Source organism: Pseudophryne corroboree, chromosome 5 (genome assembly GCF_028390025.1).
Source record: "Pseudophryne corroboree isolate aPseCor3 chromosome 5, aPseCor3.hap2, whole genome shotgun sequence".
NCBI classification, from domain to species: domain Eukaryota; kingdom Metazoa; phylum Chordata; class Amphibia; order Anura; family Myobatrachidae; genus Pseudophryne; species Pseudophryne corroboree.
In genome coordinates this window covers 816,485,964-816,505,262 of record NC_086448.1, presented here as the reverse complement: position 1 = coordinate 816,505,262, position 19,299 = coordinate 816,485,964, and the positions used below count along the sequence as shown (strand labels likewise).

The 19,299-nt window shown below is 43.6% G+C and overlaps 1 protein-coding gene across 1 annotated transcript in view; it reads right to left on the bottom strand.

Moving 5' to 3' along the window:
• Window positions 1-19,299, bottom strand: part of PKHD1L1 (PKHD1 like 1) — a 330,520-nt gene that overhangs the window by 244,173 nt on the left and 67,048 nt on the right. Inside the window, exons 24-29 of the mRNA XM_063925269.1 lie at window positions 18,368-18,492; window positions 17,527-17,684; window positions 15,786-15,908; window positions 14,646-14,745; window positions 13,580-13,699; window positions 12,545-12,706 (exon numbers count right to left, since the gene is read on the bottom strand). Of these exons, the coding sequence (XP_063781339.1) occupies window positions 12,545-12,706; window positions 13,580-13,699; window positions 14,646-14,745; window positions 15,786-15,908; window positions 17,527-17,684; window positions 18,368-18,492 (788 nt within the window). The remainder of the gene's footprint in view (window positions 1-12,544; window positions 12,707-13,579; window positions 13,700-14,645; window positions 14,746-15,785; window positions 15,909-17,526; window positions 17,685-18,367; window positions 18,493-19,299) is intronic.

The following is a 19,299-nucleotide window of genomic DNA, read 5'->3' as shown; positions in this document are numbered from 1 at the left end:
ATACAGCAGTGTTTGGTACCCATCGGAAGAGTATTTAATTAACAATATTCCGGTGTTGGTTTGGAGCGTATTAATCGCTCGTGCGGATAGTTATGGACATAAGAAGTTTATGTCCATTTCTATTATTTACTCATACTCAGGTATGCGGCGGGAAACCCAGTTTCCCACCCACCTGAGCTGTTGGAAATCGTCACAGCCCACCTGTATGAATCAACCTATGACCTTTTGTTATGATGCGGGCCGAATTCCTTCGTCCAATGGACAATGGGATTGTAGGGACTATGAGATTGCATTGTGTGTGGGGCATAAATAGGCAGGCCGACCATATCCAACTTCACTCTCATCAACGGTTTTCTTGCTGATAATCGGGAGCTGGATATCGAGGCGCATGCGATCATACCCTTTGTGCGTAAGTTTTCTCTCCGTAATCATTGTCTTACTGTGAGCCAATCTCTCTCTCTCCGTCTCTCTCTCTCTCTCCGTCTCTCTCTCTCTCTCCCTTCTATTTCTCTTGTATCTCCCATTGACTATTATCGTATTGTATTAGATCAGCATAGTATTGTATTGTATTTCTTGTATAGTTATTTGGTTAGGAAGTCTCTGTTATATTGTAGTGTATCATTTGTACTGTGATTCTTTTTTGCGAGTATAATAGTTATAATACAGATAATAGGCTTTGGACCCTAAACAGGTATCTGTGTATTTTTCTCATAGTGTTAAGTGTTCACTTGAGCGTCGGTGACGCTCAAGCAGCTCTGTAGTTAGTCAGGTTACACAAGGTTGCACTTACACCCTGTATTCACATTAAGGTATTCTGTGTATTACTTTGATAAAAGGTTTAGACATAAAGGTATAGCGTTGTGAGCGTCTGCGCCGCTGGTGATCTCCTCGTGGTCTCGAGCGTCCGCTACGCCGTAGCGAATCATTACTCTAGTCATAGCCAATAACGTGTTGTCCTGTGATCACTGGGCCGTGAGCGAACGTGACGCTTGAGCGTCTCGCCTTCGGCTGAGCGATCGTTACGCAACTAGCGTACCCTTACGGTACTTCTTAAGTAAACAGCGTACAGTGTTCTTAGACTTCATTAAGGGTTGTTTATACGACAAAAGAATTTAGCATTGTCAATTGGGGACTCGTCCTGTCCTTCTCATATCTGCACTAGGTAGATCAGCAGACATTATCCCCCAGCAAAGGGTGGGAGGTTGTCTCGCAGTGCTGACGGGATAAGCGTCTGCTTCGCTTAGAAAAAGAGTGCTGAAGGAATCCGGGAACCGGAAGTAAGAACAAAACGCTTGTGTCTTTTAAAACTGTTTATTTCTCTTCTGTCTTGCGTATACACGCACGCATACATATATATCTGCATTTCTTTTTCAATTTCGTATATCACTATTCCTGTTTGCCAATTTTTATAGTTGATAGAAAGTACTAAAAGAGATTTGCTGTTATTTCACAGTAGAGATAATAGTTAAAGTATAGACCAACACACGGCTTGTCTGGGAGATAAGGCAGTCAGTGTGGTGTGCGGTAGATGATCAGGGATCATCTACATTAATAAAAGTAGAAATTGTGTTACGGTGGATCTTTTGTTTTGCGTACACGTGTCTCTAACAAAGACTAGCGTACGCAATCCAAAGGCAGACGCACGCAGCGTACATTACGCAACGTAGCGTCCGGTTACGCCCACGTAGCTCAAGTTGTGATAAGGCGATAAGTAACGCACAGCGGTAGATAACGCGACGCGGTAAATAACGCAAATCTATTTTTGGAAAATTTGAAATTTAGTTTAACAGATCCTGCTCCTAATTGGTAACACAGCTGGGCTAAAGAAAATTTCTGCGCAGAAATAGATATAGAAACGAAAGTGTACATGTGTTGAGTGAGTGTGTTTTTGTATACATAAGTTTATATAACTTAGAGGTTGAACCAAAAAAGAAATCGGGTACTCGTAAAGGACATACGTGTAAGTGACATATACGGTGGCTAGGGAGGCATCCCTGGTTAAATAATATTTGAGCATTAGAGTATAGCGGACCACAAGGTAACAAGACCAGGAGGTCACAAGGTAACAAGGCCAGGAGGTCACAAGGTACAAGAAGGTCCGCTATAAAGGTACAAGAAGCACAACCCCGGGGGTTGGTGCTAAAACCCATATAGGCCATTGGAAGCTCTGGCTGAAGGAATTCGCAGCCGCAATTTTCGATTCCATTGATCTCTCAGTACATAACAGGTAGTGCTTATGTACTGAACGATTGTACCGCACGTAATTGTGTGCAGTAGTTAGTAATCTGACCTAATACCATTAGAGTAAAGTGGTCACAAACGCTATTTGTACATTCTGACGTGATTTGTGTAATTTTTTATTTTTAAAGGGAAGTTCGCTGGTCACTCAGGAACTATCTAACAACCCCACCTTTACTGGAAAGAGTAAGTGTCCTGCGGGTAACCCTCGTATGTTCCAGTAAACAGAAGGTTTCTGGTAGGGCCCTGTATCGAGTACGCCAGCACCATATCGGTGTGATCAGGTCGTATTGGTCGAGGTGGGCGAGTGAGTGGGGTACTCGGTAAACCGCCACCGCCGGCCTATTTTGAATAATTTGGTTTGCTGTAAGGGTTCGCTGAAGACCGTGATATAAAGATCAAAGGAGTAGTAAGCAACACCTGCAGATTATGGGGGCCAATTGTTCAGGTAGGGGGCGATCAACCTCGGTTCGGGTTGATTCAGAGAACCGACCAGTCGGGTCGGCAAGGTACATCATGTGTGAAAAATACGGAAGTCACACAGAGGTTTTATGTGATGAATGGGAGAGAATGACTGTACAAGACAGGGAGAAATTCCCAAGAATAGGTAGCTTCAGTCCAGAAGTGTTACAAAATTTAAGGAGGAGGATATGTCTCGTAAAATCAACAAAGAGACGAATTCAGCATCATGATTATTTACAGTTATGGCACCAGGAAGGTGAGATACAGAGAGGTTTGGCTCTGGCGGCGGGATCTGGGGCAGTCAGGAAACTGATAGCCACAGCCCCGCCACCACCATACATAGCAGGAGAGAAGTTGATTACGGAGAGAAACGCACTGGGTTGTAAAACACAAACACTTAGTAACCCTGTAAATGTTAATGATGTTAACCAAGTAACTCATGCAAGTATTAACCCGTGCAAGTTGTACCCTGTTTTGAACTTTCCTCAGGAGTGTGATCAAGAAGACGATCCAGCAACAATTTCAGCTCTCTCTCTAGCGGCCACCATAGCAGAGACCACAGTAGGCACAGCAACACCCACGAGATTAGCGAAGGCCCCTAGCGGAGGGATAGGTGAGGTCGTGTCAACGGGTAAGTACGGCACCATGCATTATACCGAAACAATTTCACCACAAGTTGTAGAATCTACACAGAATGAGGTTGTTAGAGTTAACCCTGTTAGAGTAATAGCAGTTCCCAATGGGAAAACAGATGTATCAGGAGCCACTCCCATAAGGAACATTGCCATGTACACTCCATTTTCCCGAATGGAATTAAGAACAATAGTGTCCGAATTTCCTGACCCCAGGAAAGACTTAGTTGCTAGCCAAAAATACATCAGGGATCTAGGTAACACTGTAGAACCCAACAACAAGGATTGGCAGATACTGCTAAGAGCTTGTTTACCTTCAAATGTCGACTCAGTTCAATTCTTAGCCGATTGTGGACTAGATAAAGATGTACCACTTTCAGATGTGTACAACAAAGATAACGTAAAAAGGATAAATTTACAGCTAAAGGAGTATTTCCCAGCCGTTGTTAAATGGAACAAAATATTCTCCATTAGACAAAAAGAGTCCGAAACGGCAACAGAATATTTTCATCGGGCACTATTAGAAATGGCAAAGTACACTGGAATAGAAGACATTAGGACCAACCCAAACCACCAAGAAGTAGCAGTATCTGTACTGATGGATGGTTTAAAGGAAACATTAAAGACTAGGGTTCAGACCACGCAACCATGTTGGCGAGGTCTGTCGGTGTCCACATTGAGAGAGGCTGCTATTGATCACGACAGAAACATCACTAGACACAGGGAGTCGCAAAGTGAACAGTTGATGTCAGTAAGTATACAGGCGCTGACCACAAGGCAGCCTGCGTATGTACCACCGAATCCTGTGGGTAAGTCAAGTGTAATAACATGTTTTTCTTGTAACAAACAGGGACACTATGCACGAGACTGTAGAACAAAGAGTGTACAAAGATCTTTTCAACCCCCTAGACAACGACACGACACACGACATTGGGAGCAGGGTCCACAGAGGCGGAGTTTTGAGCCACATACAGGGGAAACAAAAAGATACCCCCCGAACAGAGATTGGCATGCCTCTGGTAGTTCCCAGCTAACTCCCCCACAAGTAGTTGCTGCCAACGGGATTCAGGGAGGTCAACATACCCAATAGGGGTGTGGCCATACCTGTAATCTGCAGCCAGTTAAATTGATTGCCAGTCTTGGAAGTGAACCAGAGATTACAATCAATGTAGCTGGTAAAACCTTAAACTTTCTTGTAGACACAGGGGCGGCCAAGTCAGTGATAAATTCGACAGTGGGCATGAGAACCACTGGTAGGACAGTTCCAGCCATGGGAGTAACAGGAGTAGTCCAGCACTACCCTGTTAGCAAACCAGCCGAGATTACAATAGGGCCTTTGCATACCAAGCATTCGTTTTTGCTAGCTGCATCGGCACCAACCAATCTCCTGGGAAGAGACTTACTATGTAAAATGGGTTGCGTCATTTATTGTACTCCTGAAGGTGTATTCTTGGACATTCCTGAGAATCACGCTCAGGAAGTACGAGACATGTTAGACTCCCCATCAAAATTAATGTCACATCCCATTATGACAAATTGGAATCCATCCCAAATAGAAGAGATGACATCTCAGATACCAGAGTCACTTTGGACAAAAGATGGACAGGACACTGGATTAATGGCAAACGTAGCTCCAGTAGTTGTACAAGTAAAAGATGGTAGGATAGCTCCAAAAATCCCACAGTATCCTCTGAAGCCAGAGGTGGAGTTAGGAGTTTTCCCAGTAATAGAGCGCTTGCTACAACAGGGCATTCTAGTAAGAACGTCCAGCACAGCAAATAGTCCCATCTTCCCTGTTAAAAAGAGTGGGGGGAGGGGTTACAGGCTAGTGCAGGATCTGAGGGGGATTAACAAAATAGTTGAGAGTCAGTTCCCCGTAGTGCCTAATCCAGCTGTCATCCTAATGCAAATTCCTCCCACTGCCAAATTTTTCACTGTTATTGACCTCTGCTCCGCATTCTTTTCGGTACCTCTGCACCCTGACAGCCAATACTTGTTTGCATTCACATACAGAGGAGTCCAATACACGTGGACTCGGTTACCCCAAGGTTTCATAGACAGTCCAAGTATATTTTCTCAGGCTTTGCATGATTGTTTACAGTCTTTCCAACCGGAGAGTGGATCAGTATTGATACAGTATGTAGATGATTTACTACTGTGTTCAGATTCGCTGGAAGCTTCCCTGAAGGATACGAAACAGCTCCTGTTTCATCTTTCAGACACAGGACATAAGGTTTCCAAAGACAAGTTGCAATTATGCCAAACTAAGGTAAAATATTTGGGACACTGTCTAACACAAGGACTGAGACACCTGACCGCTGATAGAATCCAAGCCATTAGAGACATGACACTGCCACAAACCCAGCAACAGATCAGGACATTTTTAGGAATGTGTGGGTATTGCCGTAATTGGATCCTAGGGTTTTCCATATTGGCGTTACCTTTGCAGGAAATGGTCTCCTCAAACAAACCTGATAGGATCTCGCATACAGACGAATCCGAAACAGCATTTGAGAGACTCAAACAGTGCCTAACGCAGGCACCAGCACTAGGTATGCCAGACTATGGGAAACCCTTTGAACTATACGGAACAGAAAGTGCTGGTTGCGCAGCAGGTGTACTAACCCAAAAGCACGGTGACGCCAGCAGGCCAGTTGCATACTACAGCGCTCAGCTAGACACGGTAGCGCGATCCCTCCCCACATGCTTGCGTAGCGTTGCGGCGATAGCATTGCTAGTGACAAAAAGCGAAGATGTCGTGCTAGGCCACAACCTCTCAATCCATACACCACATGCAGTATCTGCCTTATTGAATTCTGCCCAAACCAGACACGTCTCATCAGCAAGGTTTACAAGATGGGAATTGGCATTAATGGCCCTAGTAAACATCACCATAAGGAGATGCAGCGCATTAAATCCTGCAACATTTCTCCCAGGTGTGCCTGGTCAGACACAAAGGGTGGAAGGTGAGAGTGATGGGGAAGGAGGATTTAATACAAAGGAAGATGCACATGATTGTATGGAATATTTGACCCAAAATTTTACCGCAAGGCCTGACATCAGTGACAATCCACTGGAAGATGCAGAACTCACGTTCTACACGGACGGTAGTTGTCACAGACAGTCAGACTCGGGAGACTTGTGTACTGGATACGCAGTCGTAGATGACCAAGACACCATAGAAGCGGAACCGCTAGGTCCACCTCACTCAGCCCAGGTTGCTGAACTGGTCGCCCTAACCAGAGCATGTGAATTGGCTAAGGGTAAGTCAGCCAATATCTACACCGATTCTAGATACGCCTTCGGGGTAGTACATGATTTCGGAGCCCTATGGCGCCTCAGAAATTTCATGACGGCAGCTGGTACACCGATAGCGCATGCAGCTTATATAAAAAGGCTTCTAACAGCGATACAGGAACCCGACAGAGTGGCTGTTATCAAATGTAAAGCACATACATATAGCCAAGACCCAGTATCCCTTGGTAACAGCCGAGCAGACGAAGCCGCAAAGCTTGCAGCTGCTACCCCCATACAGACCGACACCACACAACTGATGGTATTCAAAACCATCAACACACAGAAGTTGTGTGAGATGCAGAATTTGTGTTCCACACAGGAAAAGGCAGTCTGGAAGGCAAAGGGATATGGCCAGGAGTCCTCAGGGCTCTGGACGGATGGACATGGTAAACCAGTGGCCCCCAGAGCATATCTTCCATGCCTGGCTGAAGCAGCTCACGGGTTGACTCATCTAGGCAAGGAGGGAATGTGCAAATTGGTAAGAGCATACTGGTGCGCCCCAGGATTCTCCTCTCATGCGGGTAAAAGAGCAATGTCATGCCTTACCTGTCTGAGAAAGAATATTGGAAAAGCAATACCTACAGAACCATCCCATATCCCACCTGCCGGCGGCCCTTTCCAGGTAATACAAATTGACTTCATTCAATTACCCCCATGTCGAAATTTGAAATATGTACTTGTTTGTATAGATGTTTTCTCGAATTGGGTCGAAGCATTTCCAGCAGCTACAAATACCGCTATGTTTACAGCAAAAAAAATTGTACAGGAATTTGTATGTAGATATGGTATCCCTAGAATCATTGAAAGTGATAGGGGTACCCATTTTACCGGTGATGTCTTTCAAGGAATGTGTAAATTAATGGGTATTGATAGCAAGCTGCACACTCCGTACCGTCCACAGGCGAGCGCGAAGGTCGAAAGAGTGAACAGCACTATTAAAAATAAATTGAGTAAAGTAATGGCAGAGACAGGATTGACGTGGCCAGAAGCTTTACCCATTGTTTTGTATAGCATCAGAACCACTCCCAGGTCCCCTCTTAACCTGTCCCCTTTTGAAATTCTGTTTGGTCGACAACCGCATGTCATGATTAACCCTCAGGATGATTTGAAATGTAACAATGAAGTAACTGTAAAATACTTGATTAACATGAGTAAGCAGTTGAGGAATCAAAATGATAATCTGAAGTTGGTGATTCCTGATTTACCAGATAGTAATTGTCATGACATTGAACCTGGGGATTATGTAATGATACGAAATTTTCTACGCTCAGGTTGTCTTATTGATAGATGGGAAGGACCATACCAGGTCTTATTGACTAGCACCACAGCATTGAAGGTTGCTGAGAGAGAGACTTGGGTCCATTCATCCCACTGCAAAAAGGTTGCTGATCCAGAGAAGTCCCGTGATAAGGAACAGACGGTAGAGGTTGTATCACTGGAGTGTCTGTTCCAGGAGGACTGAGGCGGCACCTGAGCCTTGAAGACCGAAAGCAGCTGTCGACTCCCTTCTCCCTTTTATTGTTTTTCTCCACTTCCCATCCCCTCTCCCTTAAAATTTCTTTTTCCCCCTTCTCATCCTTCTCTATTTCCTCCTCAAAGATGGACTTGCCCCAAGAGACTGTGATCCGGATTTTGATGTTAACCATGATGTTGACCAGAGCAGTCTGTTCCGGCGAGAGTACCATAGAGGTCGAGAGAGGTTCTGGAATGGGTTCCGATTATGATGATGGAGGCGTAGTTTTCCAAGATCAACCAAACCAACAAGCAAAGGCGAGTATCAGAAAACGATCCGATAGAAGAAATTGTGATGGATTGTTAGCTGAAGAAAACTGTATCTGTAGGCTCTGTGACAATTTGATTGAGGATGGGTGCATAAAGAAATGCCAATCCAGTTTTAATATCCATATGGACCGGCATCCATTGAGTGACTATCACTCCTTAGTGGGTAACGTATTAAACCAAACAGATTGTTGGGTATGCTCTCAAGTACCTCAGGGTCATAGCAAATCAGGGCTAGTACCATTTCCTTTAACGTTAGGGGAGGTACTTGAGCTAAGTGGTGGGAGACCGGTGGACCGGAGGTTTAACATCTCCAGCCCTCCTAGTTTGAAGCTCCACCAATACCATGTGGATAGGTCCCTCTTATGTTTTAATATCTCCAATCCTCGTAAGCCGGGAAATTGGGAAGTGTCATGGAGCAACCTTACCATGACCTTTTCACACAGAGCAGATAGAATGCCTACAGATACAGAGCTTGTACGCCACATAGCCAGTAGAGGAAAATCTTTCCGGTATCGATATACCTTAGGGAATAGGATTACTAGAGTTGGAGAAGTATCACCAGGATACTGTGCACATATCGTACAGTCTGATACGTGCATTAAGCAGATGGAAGAATTAGGGTCAGGAGAGTTCACCTGGAAGGTGTGTAATATGGTAATGTCCTTCTCCGTCCCATATGTTCTCCCCGATGATGCATATTTCATATGCGGGAGAAAGGCGTACAAGTGGCTTGCCCCAAACTCTGAAGGATTGTGTTATATTGGAAAAGTATTGCCTGAAGTGATGACTGTTACACATGACAAAATGAAGGACATACACCGTGGTGCCCAAGCTCCTTATACTCACACTCATTACGAGCACCGAGTTAAAAGACAACTGTCAGAAAGGTTAGAGCATCCGGCCTCTGATCTTATCCATGAATCCACCGGGATTCAGGTTCTGGTAGCGTTAGATTTCACTCGCACCGCTCGAGGAGTGATGAATTATAGATACATTTCCGCACTCGCCAATTTGTTAGATAATATCACTGAAATGTATGATGACACGTTCAGATACACTGGAAGAGAACTTCAAGCTTATAAAACAGAACTAGTTCAGCATAGGATGGTTCTTAATTATCTTACAGCAGTAACAGGCGGATATTGTGTTACATTGGCAACACAGTACGGCATAAAGTGTTGCACGTATATCACAAATAGCACCGAGGATCCGGTAGAGGTCATAGACCAAAAGATGGACGATATTCTCCAATTAAAATGGGAATTTCGCCGAAAACACAATCTCACCCTTGCCGCTGTAAGTAATGAGCTGACTAGTTGGGTGTCATGGTTGAACCCGCGAAATTGGTTCTCCGGTTTAGGAGACTGGGCTCAAGGAGTCATGATGGATGTTGGAAAGTTTCTCCTATGTATCTTAGGTGTTGTTATATCTATTGGATTGATATTTAGATGCGGGCAGGCTTTAATGAGGTGCAAACAAAGTACAAAAGTGATGAGCTTGAGGAGTGAGGAAACCGTAATTAACCTGGATTTGATTTATGACCCAATGATAGAAACCATGATGTGATGAAAATGCGATTATAAGGTCCGTTTCTTTCACCTGTTTTTCTGCTTTTTCTCCAAGATACAAAGACCCCCTTGGACGAGGAAGTTGACGAGACGCTATACAGACAACAGACAAGCACCAAAGATGAAGTCTTGACAACCTATGATATGGACACTTGATGAACTTTGCCATGGATCCCCAGTTTCCCTAGTATTTTTTAAACTCACGCTAGCCCAACATTTTTTGTAAATCTGATGGCACTGACAAAGCTATTTGCTCATGCCCAAGGAGCAATACAGCGCAAAGAAGACGACTCTCAACAGATACCGAACAAAACTTCAACAACAGATGTACATTTCCCTGACATAGAATACCCCCGCATTTACCGTAATTATGTCTTTTCTTCATTTCTACAACCCTCAGGTAATGACACACATAGTATAGGGAATACAGGCACAGATATCAGCAATCACATATTCCCCCATTCATGTATCATCAACTAAAATGTGCTCCCCATTTTGTTCAAAATCCGAAAAAAGAGCTCGGTAAAGTTTGACAGCCCATCCACAGACCTGTACCACGGGATAAGAAGGAATTCAAATGTATACTTCGCAATACCTCGAAGCTTGATTTACCACACGTACGGCACGATGATACATGACCCCCCAAACATGGACTCATACACACATGCTTCTGCTTTCTCACTAGGTCATACCCTCTTCACACCTACTCCACTCTTCTTCCTTTCCCCACCATGAAAATCAATTAACCCCTGACTTATATTTTTCTCCTTTTGAAATGTTTTGAAGGTGGCAGTTATTATTGACTGCCAAAGGGTGGACTGTCAAAGTCAGAAAAATATCTCTATGCACACTACCATATTTGCACCGCACACTGGTCTGCGCTGCGCATGCGTACGCTCTCCCGTGAAGGCGCATACCCGCAATAGCGTGCGGACGCACGGTATGCGTATTTACGGTAGAGTTTATGTAGCCGTAGCGTGCGACTCATTCGTTACATATTTTCACAATTAATGTAGTTTGTAGACCATGGTCCCTTTGATAGATTCTGAAAGTTTGGTTAATATAGAATGTCCCTGAACGGAGGAATCCCTCTTTGTATTGTGCGAGGGGTCTAACAGGAATCATACAGCAGTGTTTGGTACCCATCGGAAGAGTATTTAATTAACAATATTCCGGTGTTGGTTTGGAGCGTATTAATCGCTCGTGCGGATAGTTATGGACATAAGAAGTTTATGTCCATTTCTATTATTTACTCATACTCAGGTATGCGGCGGGAAACCCAGTTTCCCACCCACCTGAGCTGTTGGAAATCGTCACAGCCCACCTGTATGAATCAACCTATGACCTTTTGTTATGATGCGGGGCCGAATTCCTTCGTCCAATGGACAATGGGATTGTAGGGACTATGAGATTGCATTGTGTGTGGGGCATAAATAGGCAGGCCGACCATATCCAACTTCACTCTCATCAACGGTTTTCTTGCTGATAATCGGGAGCTGGATATCGAGGCGCATGCGATCATACCCTTTGTGCGTAAGTTTTCTCTCCGTAATCATTGTCTTACTGTGAGCCAATCTCTCTCTCTCCGTCTCTCTCTCTCTCTCCGTCTCTCTCTCTCTCTCCCTTCTATTTCTCTTGTATCTCCCATTGACTATTATCGTATTGTATTAGATCAGCATAGTATTGTATTGTATTTCTTGTATAGTTATTTGGTTAGGAAGTCTCTGTTATATTGTAGTGTATCATTTGTACTGTGATTCTTTTTTGCGAGTATAATAGTTATAATACAGATAATAGGCTTTGGACCCTAAACAGGTATCTGTGTATTTTTCTCATAGTGTTAAGTGTTCACTTGAGCGTCGGTGACGCTCAAGCAGCTCTGTAGTTAGTCAGGTTACACAAGGTTGCACTTACACCCTGTATTCACATTAAGGTATTCTGTGTATTACTTTGATAAAAGGTTTAGACATAAAGGTATAGCGTTGTGAGCGTCTGCGCCGCTGGTGATCTCCTCGTGGTCTCGAGCGTCCGCTACGCCGTAGCGAATCATTACTCTAGTCATAGCCAATAACGTGTTGTCCTGTGATCACTGGGCCGTGAGCGAACGTGACGCTTGAGCGTCTCGCCTTCGGCTGAGCGATCGTTACGCAACTAGCGTACCCTTACGGTACTTCTTAAGTAAACAGCGTACAGTGTTCTTAGACTTCATTAAGGGTTGTTTATACGACAAAAGAATTTAGCATTGTCAATGTACGTTCATTTACTCTGTTTTAGTGTTAAATGTATATTATTCCTGATAAGGGTTCACTCAAAGCCTAAGACAATGAGGTTTATTTTCTTTTCAAGGGGGACATGAGTAGAAATTATGAGATCCTGATTACAGCAGAGTTAATCAGGGTCCTACTTTATGGTGATTTTTGCAAAAAAGAAGTCAAGAAGGTAAGTACTGGGAGACAAGGATGCACTTCTGCCCCTGGTCACATTAGTCCGTACCTGATCATGTCCTTACTTGTTTAGGGCCATAGATCTCTAACTCTTACAGAGTATTATTGGGTCTGTTGTTACCTGCAAGGCTTCCTGACGAGGGCGCAATAGAGGAGACAGTGATCTGGTAGGTGAAGGTCAGGTCTACACCACTGGATACTGCAAATCCAGCTTCTGCAATGTACACTGTGACCGGGAACGTTCCTGCGCTCACCTCCGGTACCAGGCAGCTGATATTATTAGCTTAAGCACAAAGAAAAGGAAAATATAATTACAGAATCCCAGTAATTGTTGCTGATACAAAATGTTATCCATGTTTTATTATTATTACATGAGATATTGGCATATATCTATGCTGCTACTGTAATTGGCTTTTCCCTGTTTTTTCAAAAACTTTCCCATCTCCTAAATGCAAAGTTACCATAAATATCACGTGGATTTCAGGAAGCTCAAAACTTGGTGTCCACAAGCTGTCCTGGCATCTATTATTACAGCAGATTACAATAATAGGACATAGCGGGTATTAATGTAATGGGTAACATAATAGTCCAAGGCAATTAAATAGTAGATAGTAGGTAATAATAAGACTCTTAGGGGGTATTCAATTAAACCCCATCTAATTGCCGGCTAAAATCCCTGTGGCACGGGAATGGCTATTTAATTAAATAGCCTTTATCTTGTGCCTAAAATTCGGGATTCAGTTGCGGAAATCCAATGATTCTGCATAAACTGTGGAATCGATGGGTGTTTCCTGTACGCAAACCCCCAATTTTGCTGTTTCTTTTCTCATGGAGCTGTAAGGTTCAGTCCGACTTCGGGGATTCATGTGCAGGGCAATCTCTGCTCTCCTGTGCGGAAATTAACCACGCATAATTGAATACCCCTGTTGGACAGACTTAACAACAAGTGATATTCATGTTATCTCTCATTATTAATTTGAAATGCTGTTCCAACCAATCAGCTCCTGTCATTTTTCAAACACATGGCAGTTAGGAGATGATTGGCTGGAGCACCATTTAAGATTAGTAACTAGTGATATCAGTAATATCACTTGTTAAATCTGCCCCTAAATAGGCTTATTTTAGTATTTGTATTATTCGGCAACATCTGACTTACCGGTGAGGCTAAGAATTGTGCAGGAGAGATTGCCGATTGTGACGGAGGTTGTGTCTTTGGCAAAACTGTTAGAGAACCCGCTTCCGTTAATTATCAGCAACTGGTCTTCCCCGCTCACAACTGGGAAAAAACGATTATAAACATTAAGTGCGACTTTAGTGAACTCTGCCCTGCAACATAGTGGAAAAAACCCTGTTTCAGGGGCCGGATATTAAAGAGTTTATTCCATGATCACGTCTACAAATTACATTGAAAACCATGTTCAAGCACCTGTATTATCAGGACTGAGGGGAAGATGTATCAAGCCTTCAAAAGAGGACACGTGGAGGTGTTGCTCATAGCAACTAACCAGATTCTGCCTGTTATTTATCTAGTAGGCTCTATAACATGATAGGTAGAATCTGATTGGTTGCTTTGAGCAACTTTGTCTTCTCTAGAAAGTATAATACTGAAACCTTGATCTTGATGCAGGGGTGAACGCAGCTTGGATGCAGACCCTAACGCTTTGCATGCAGTGCAGTAGAGAGCCTGACTGGGACCAGGTACTTTTAAGGGTGTGTGGCCTAATCACAGGAGGCGTGACCATGCACCCTTAGAAAAAAAAGTACAAACAAAATAGTAGTTTACGCGCCTCCCTGGCCACACTGCAGCCCAGCACACACAGCAGCGTAACTGGGCTGAGGATAAGAGCTGCAGCTGCTGCTGTCGGGTGAGGGGGTGGGGTCTGGGCCTGGTGCGCAGAGCTGGAATCTATTTTGTGGTGCGCCCGTTCAAGCCTTATGCGTGGTCTGACATCCGTCTTTATCATCATCACTGCTCACTATCCTTGGTGTAAATAAAGTGTCCAAAAAGTGAGAACAAGCACATTTATATTTCCGGACAATTCTGCATATCCTGCATATCCTGCAATTCCGCAGACGCACCCTGACATGACTTTGGCTACATGAGAACACCCCATTACAGCCCAGATATCTACAACTCTACATACAGCAGCTCACACTTGCGTACTCTTGGTTCCAGAGTGTGCACAGTGCTAAATTATATGCTAAATTAGGTGGGCAAATACCTGTATTCAGGGAATGAACAACTGGTGTTTGTTGCGCACTCCAGGTGTAGCCACAGTTTCCGGAGCATTTTGATGGGAGACCATTTATGTAGACTTCAATCTGCAGACGAAACAAGTCATAATTTAGTGTCGGTGGTGGAGAGCGGTTTATGTAGAATAAGAACTGCATGGGATGTTGGGAGATATAGAATGGGATGCATTAAAGCTTAAACTGCGGCCAAACCTCTTGAAATGCAGTTTTGCCTGCCTTTCTCGTATATACCAATCATAGAAATATAAAAACATAGAATTTGACAGCAGATAAGAACCACTTGGCCCATGTAGTCTGCCCTTTTTTTTTTACCATATTTTATCTCAAACCTTATTTGATCCTTATTTCTTATGTCTATCCCATGCATGTTTAAAAAGCTCTACTGTCTTAGCCTCTACCACCTCTGCTGGGAGGCTATTCCCCTTGTCCACTACCCTTTCTGTGAAGTAATCTTTCCTCATATTTCTCCTGAACCCCCTTCCCCCTCCCCGTCCAGTCTCAGTGCATGTCCTCGTGTTCTATTACTTCTCTTCATATGAAGAATGTTTCCCTCCTGTACCTTGATATATTTGAAAGTTTCTCTCATGTCCCCCCTTTCCCTTCTCTGCCCCAGACTATATATATTGAGATTTTATACCAATCTCCGGAATAAGGTACTGGACATTCTGGAGCTTGGATTTGGTGGGCAACACCATCGCGTTACCCTATGGAGCCCTATAGCCTTCTTTCATGTTTTATTACCTGTGCAATAGGTCTAAGAGCATCAGATCACTAAAATGCATTTCTGCGCTACTGTTATACGTGGGGATCAAGCACAGAAACAATATATTCTGATTGGATAGATTTGGGGGCAAGCTTGTTATCTATCTATCTATCTATCTATCTATCTATCTGTCTGTCTGTCTGTCTGTCTGTCTGTCTGTCTATCTATAATCCTGGAAGTTGTTAGGAAATAAAGGTAATTACATGATGCAGCACACAACACAACATACTGCCATATTCCTGTCTCTGATGCATTTTAGTAAGGAGATTCATTATTTGTTTTTCCACCTTTAGTCAATGAATAACTGGTATAGTTCACTGTAATGCATTTAACAGATCCACTCTACCTGTGGTGTATTGTGCACCGTCCTCAACAGATCCCCAAGTATCTGCTGGCGAAACAGGCCTCCACTGCTAATTTTTACTGCGGATACTGCAGCATTTAAGCCGGTGACAGCGGAATCGTTTACCTGGTAACACAGATAATTATGTAAACACAATATTGTGATAGCCAGTGATGTTTTTGTGTAATCTGTTCACTGACTGCATGAAGCTGCTTGCTTGGGAATATAAAAACTTTCATAAGTTATAACAAAAACAAGAACATACAAAGCATGAAACACATATAGAAGAGAGAAATGAGAATTGTGTAAGTAAAATGTTACACTAGTAGGGCAAAGTTATTGGAGACGATCATTTGGAAATGTTAAAAGGAAAACGAATAAGAACTCTGAACACTGATAATCTGCAGTGTCCTTTATTCATAACATTACATATGTCATTTATTTATTAACAGTTTCTTATATAGCGCAGCTTATTCCGTGGTGCTTTACAATTGGAACAACAGTAATCATCCTGAATTGTGAAGTCCCCCACATCCGAAGTTCTTTTGAGTTAGTGTTAGGCTTCTGAAATATTATCTCCTGTATTATTTTTTCTGAGATTTATATGTACTGTATCTCCTGTCCATTTTTTATAATTGTACCTTGGATTATTTTGTTTTGATTAAAAGATAAGCAAATCTAGTATATTCTCCATGTCTCTCGGTGAATCTACGAGCCTGTGAGGCCTAAGCTATGTAGCTAAGTGTAAGTGGGTGTGCAATTAATAATTCTGGATGCAGATAGCTGCAAAATACTGTCTTGTATCCATACATTCATGTTTTGTGTTTCTTTTTGCTGGTGGCAGTTACCAGGTTTTCATTAACAACATGTGCTGAGGTCACTGGTGGCGATTCTCAGATTGATGTATCTGGAGAATCATCTGGCCAGTCATGACAAACTGCACACACACCAAGATACAAAATAAATAAATAAATATCTGATAAGTAATAGTGGCAAGAGATGACAGATGTTCAACTAAATTGGGACAGGCAGTCATAGTTACCAACGGTGACTGTCATAAGATTTCCATATCTTTTATACCTCTACCTTCCCGGGTATCTTCACCTCAGGTTCACGTTGCCAGTAGCAGCACAGTAATGTAACTCATCAATGGCTGCTTTATGCATAGGTGAATCTACATTATAATGGATGCAGGGTGTGCACCCTTCATAGATTCGCTCCTGGGGGGAGCCACACCGCACACTGTGCACCCATATATTATACTGCCTCTCTGAAGTCCAGCGCAGATATCACTGGGCAAATGGCGTGGCTGCCATTTTACTGAAGGTTTGCGCATGTGCAGCACAGAAATCACGGGAACATGGCAACGGTCCCTTGCTCGGTATTTAAGTGTATGAAATGCAATCATATGGAACTAGTGATCCTGCAGGTTCCCTACTAAAGCTGTGCCTGCAATGCTTATCTCTGCTCTGGTCATACCCTGGGGTCACTGGAAACCAGGGGACCAATCACATGCCAGACACATGCGGGCATATGCAATAGGGTCCGTTTTTGCTGGAGGTGTGGGTTGCCTGTCGATCTCGTAGATTTTGTTAAAGTGGCAATCACTTACAAGACATGGTTTTTCCCTGTAAATGATTGGCGTTTTAAAAAAAACCCTCAGAGATTGGCCAGCATTCCACACTTCCGCCAAACACAGACCCTATTATATATGCCACATGGACGTAAATATAAATATTTGTACCTGTAAGAGAGGCTGGTATCCCGTCGCTGTGAGGAACTTTATCTGTGACGTGTATCCCCTGCAGTCTCCATAGCTGGATATGATAGATACTTGTCCCATATCCGGGACGGTTTCTAGGGCGTATTTTAGATCAACTGCTGATATGTCCACAGCAAGGCCTGCAATAGGACAAACAACACGAGGATTCTGGTTGTTATTAATTCTACTATTGTTCTAATAGCTCTGTTACCCCCGCTGTGGCCTCTGTATGGGGCCTATTCATTATGATAATTATAGGGGGCCGGACTGCCCCTGATGGGTGTGGCATTGAAGATCTACAGTGTCTAGACAGTCATTAGATCAACCCCATATGGTCAACATGCACTAGGTCAACAGGGTGAAAAGGTCGACAGGGACAAAAGGTTGACAGGTAAAAGGCAAAAAGTGGATAAGGTCGACAGTTTAAAAAAAGTCGACAGTGTCAAAAGGTCAACACGGCAATGGTTGACCTAGACACTGTCGACCTGTTATTCGAACCCGGGCCTTAATAATTAAGATTTCCATATCTATTCTAAAAGTGAAGTTTTCTATTTGCGGCCTGTCTCCGCGAATCATTTCACCACTACTTCAGTAGTAGCACTAGGTAGTGCTACTGTGCATGCGTGACCCCACGACCTCCAGAGGCAGGAGCTGGATAATGGCGGAGGGATCTGAACGGAGACTGGAACAAAAGTGCAGTGAGAACAGAATATTGCAAATTAAAGGTGAGGTATAATTAAGATTTCATGGTCCAAAAGAACCACCCGATAAGTCCTCTCCTATCCTGACTGGAATCATGAAGCTACAGTATACATAACCTTACCTGTTATTTCTTTCCCATAAGCTTGGATACTAAATGTTCCCCCAATGGGAGGAGACGCTGTCTGGGTGCGGTTTATTTGGATAGAGGACCCAGTGGTCCATGACGATGTACCGTAGATGGCAGTACTGGTACGGTTCTGCATATTCTGTTCGAAAGGAGAAATAAAATAACATCACAGAAAGAGATAACATTTATTATTTAATGTCATTATATTTATTACTTACTAATTTTTATAACTGGTACCTGAGTGGGAGGGGGTGTATATATAACCCAGGCGGTGGCCAGTGTATCAGCCTGGGGATGTAGGGGATGATGTAACCCCGCCACCCTGTGATGCCGCTACCATACCCTTGGTGCATGCAATGTCTCTTCAAGGTGGCGCATACCATATTAGAGTATACAGCAAAGGAGGTGCAGCCATACCCCTCCGGTGGCCACACCCCCGGCACGTATTATGACCTGAAGTCTTGTCAGCCCTGCTTATACAGTGCCGGCCAATGGTGGCCCTAGAGGTGGGGCTGCAGCACGGTCCAAAATTCAAATAGGGGAGCCACACCAACTGTCAATAAGTCCTGGCAGGCAATGTTTGGCAGTGTTTGGGGTGGCAGTTGGTGTGGCTCCACTATTTCAATTTTGGACTATGCTGCAGCCCCACCTCTAACACCAATTACCATTTTAGCCAGTTAAACTACCAGTAGGTTTTTGGAGTACATAGGGAAACTAGAGCACCCGGAAGATACCCATGCAAGTGCGGGATGAACATGCCACTGTGGCACCGTGCTGCCCAGAATGAATGAAACAAAATGAGCATGTATAAAACTGTGGCCCTCATTCCGAGTTGTTCGTTCGCAAGGCGATTTTAGCAGTATTGCACACGCTAAGCCGCCGCCTACTGGGAGTGAATCTTAGCTTCTTAAAATTGCGAACGAAAG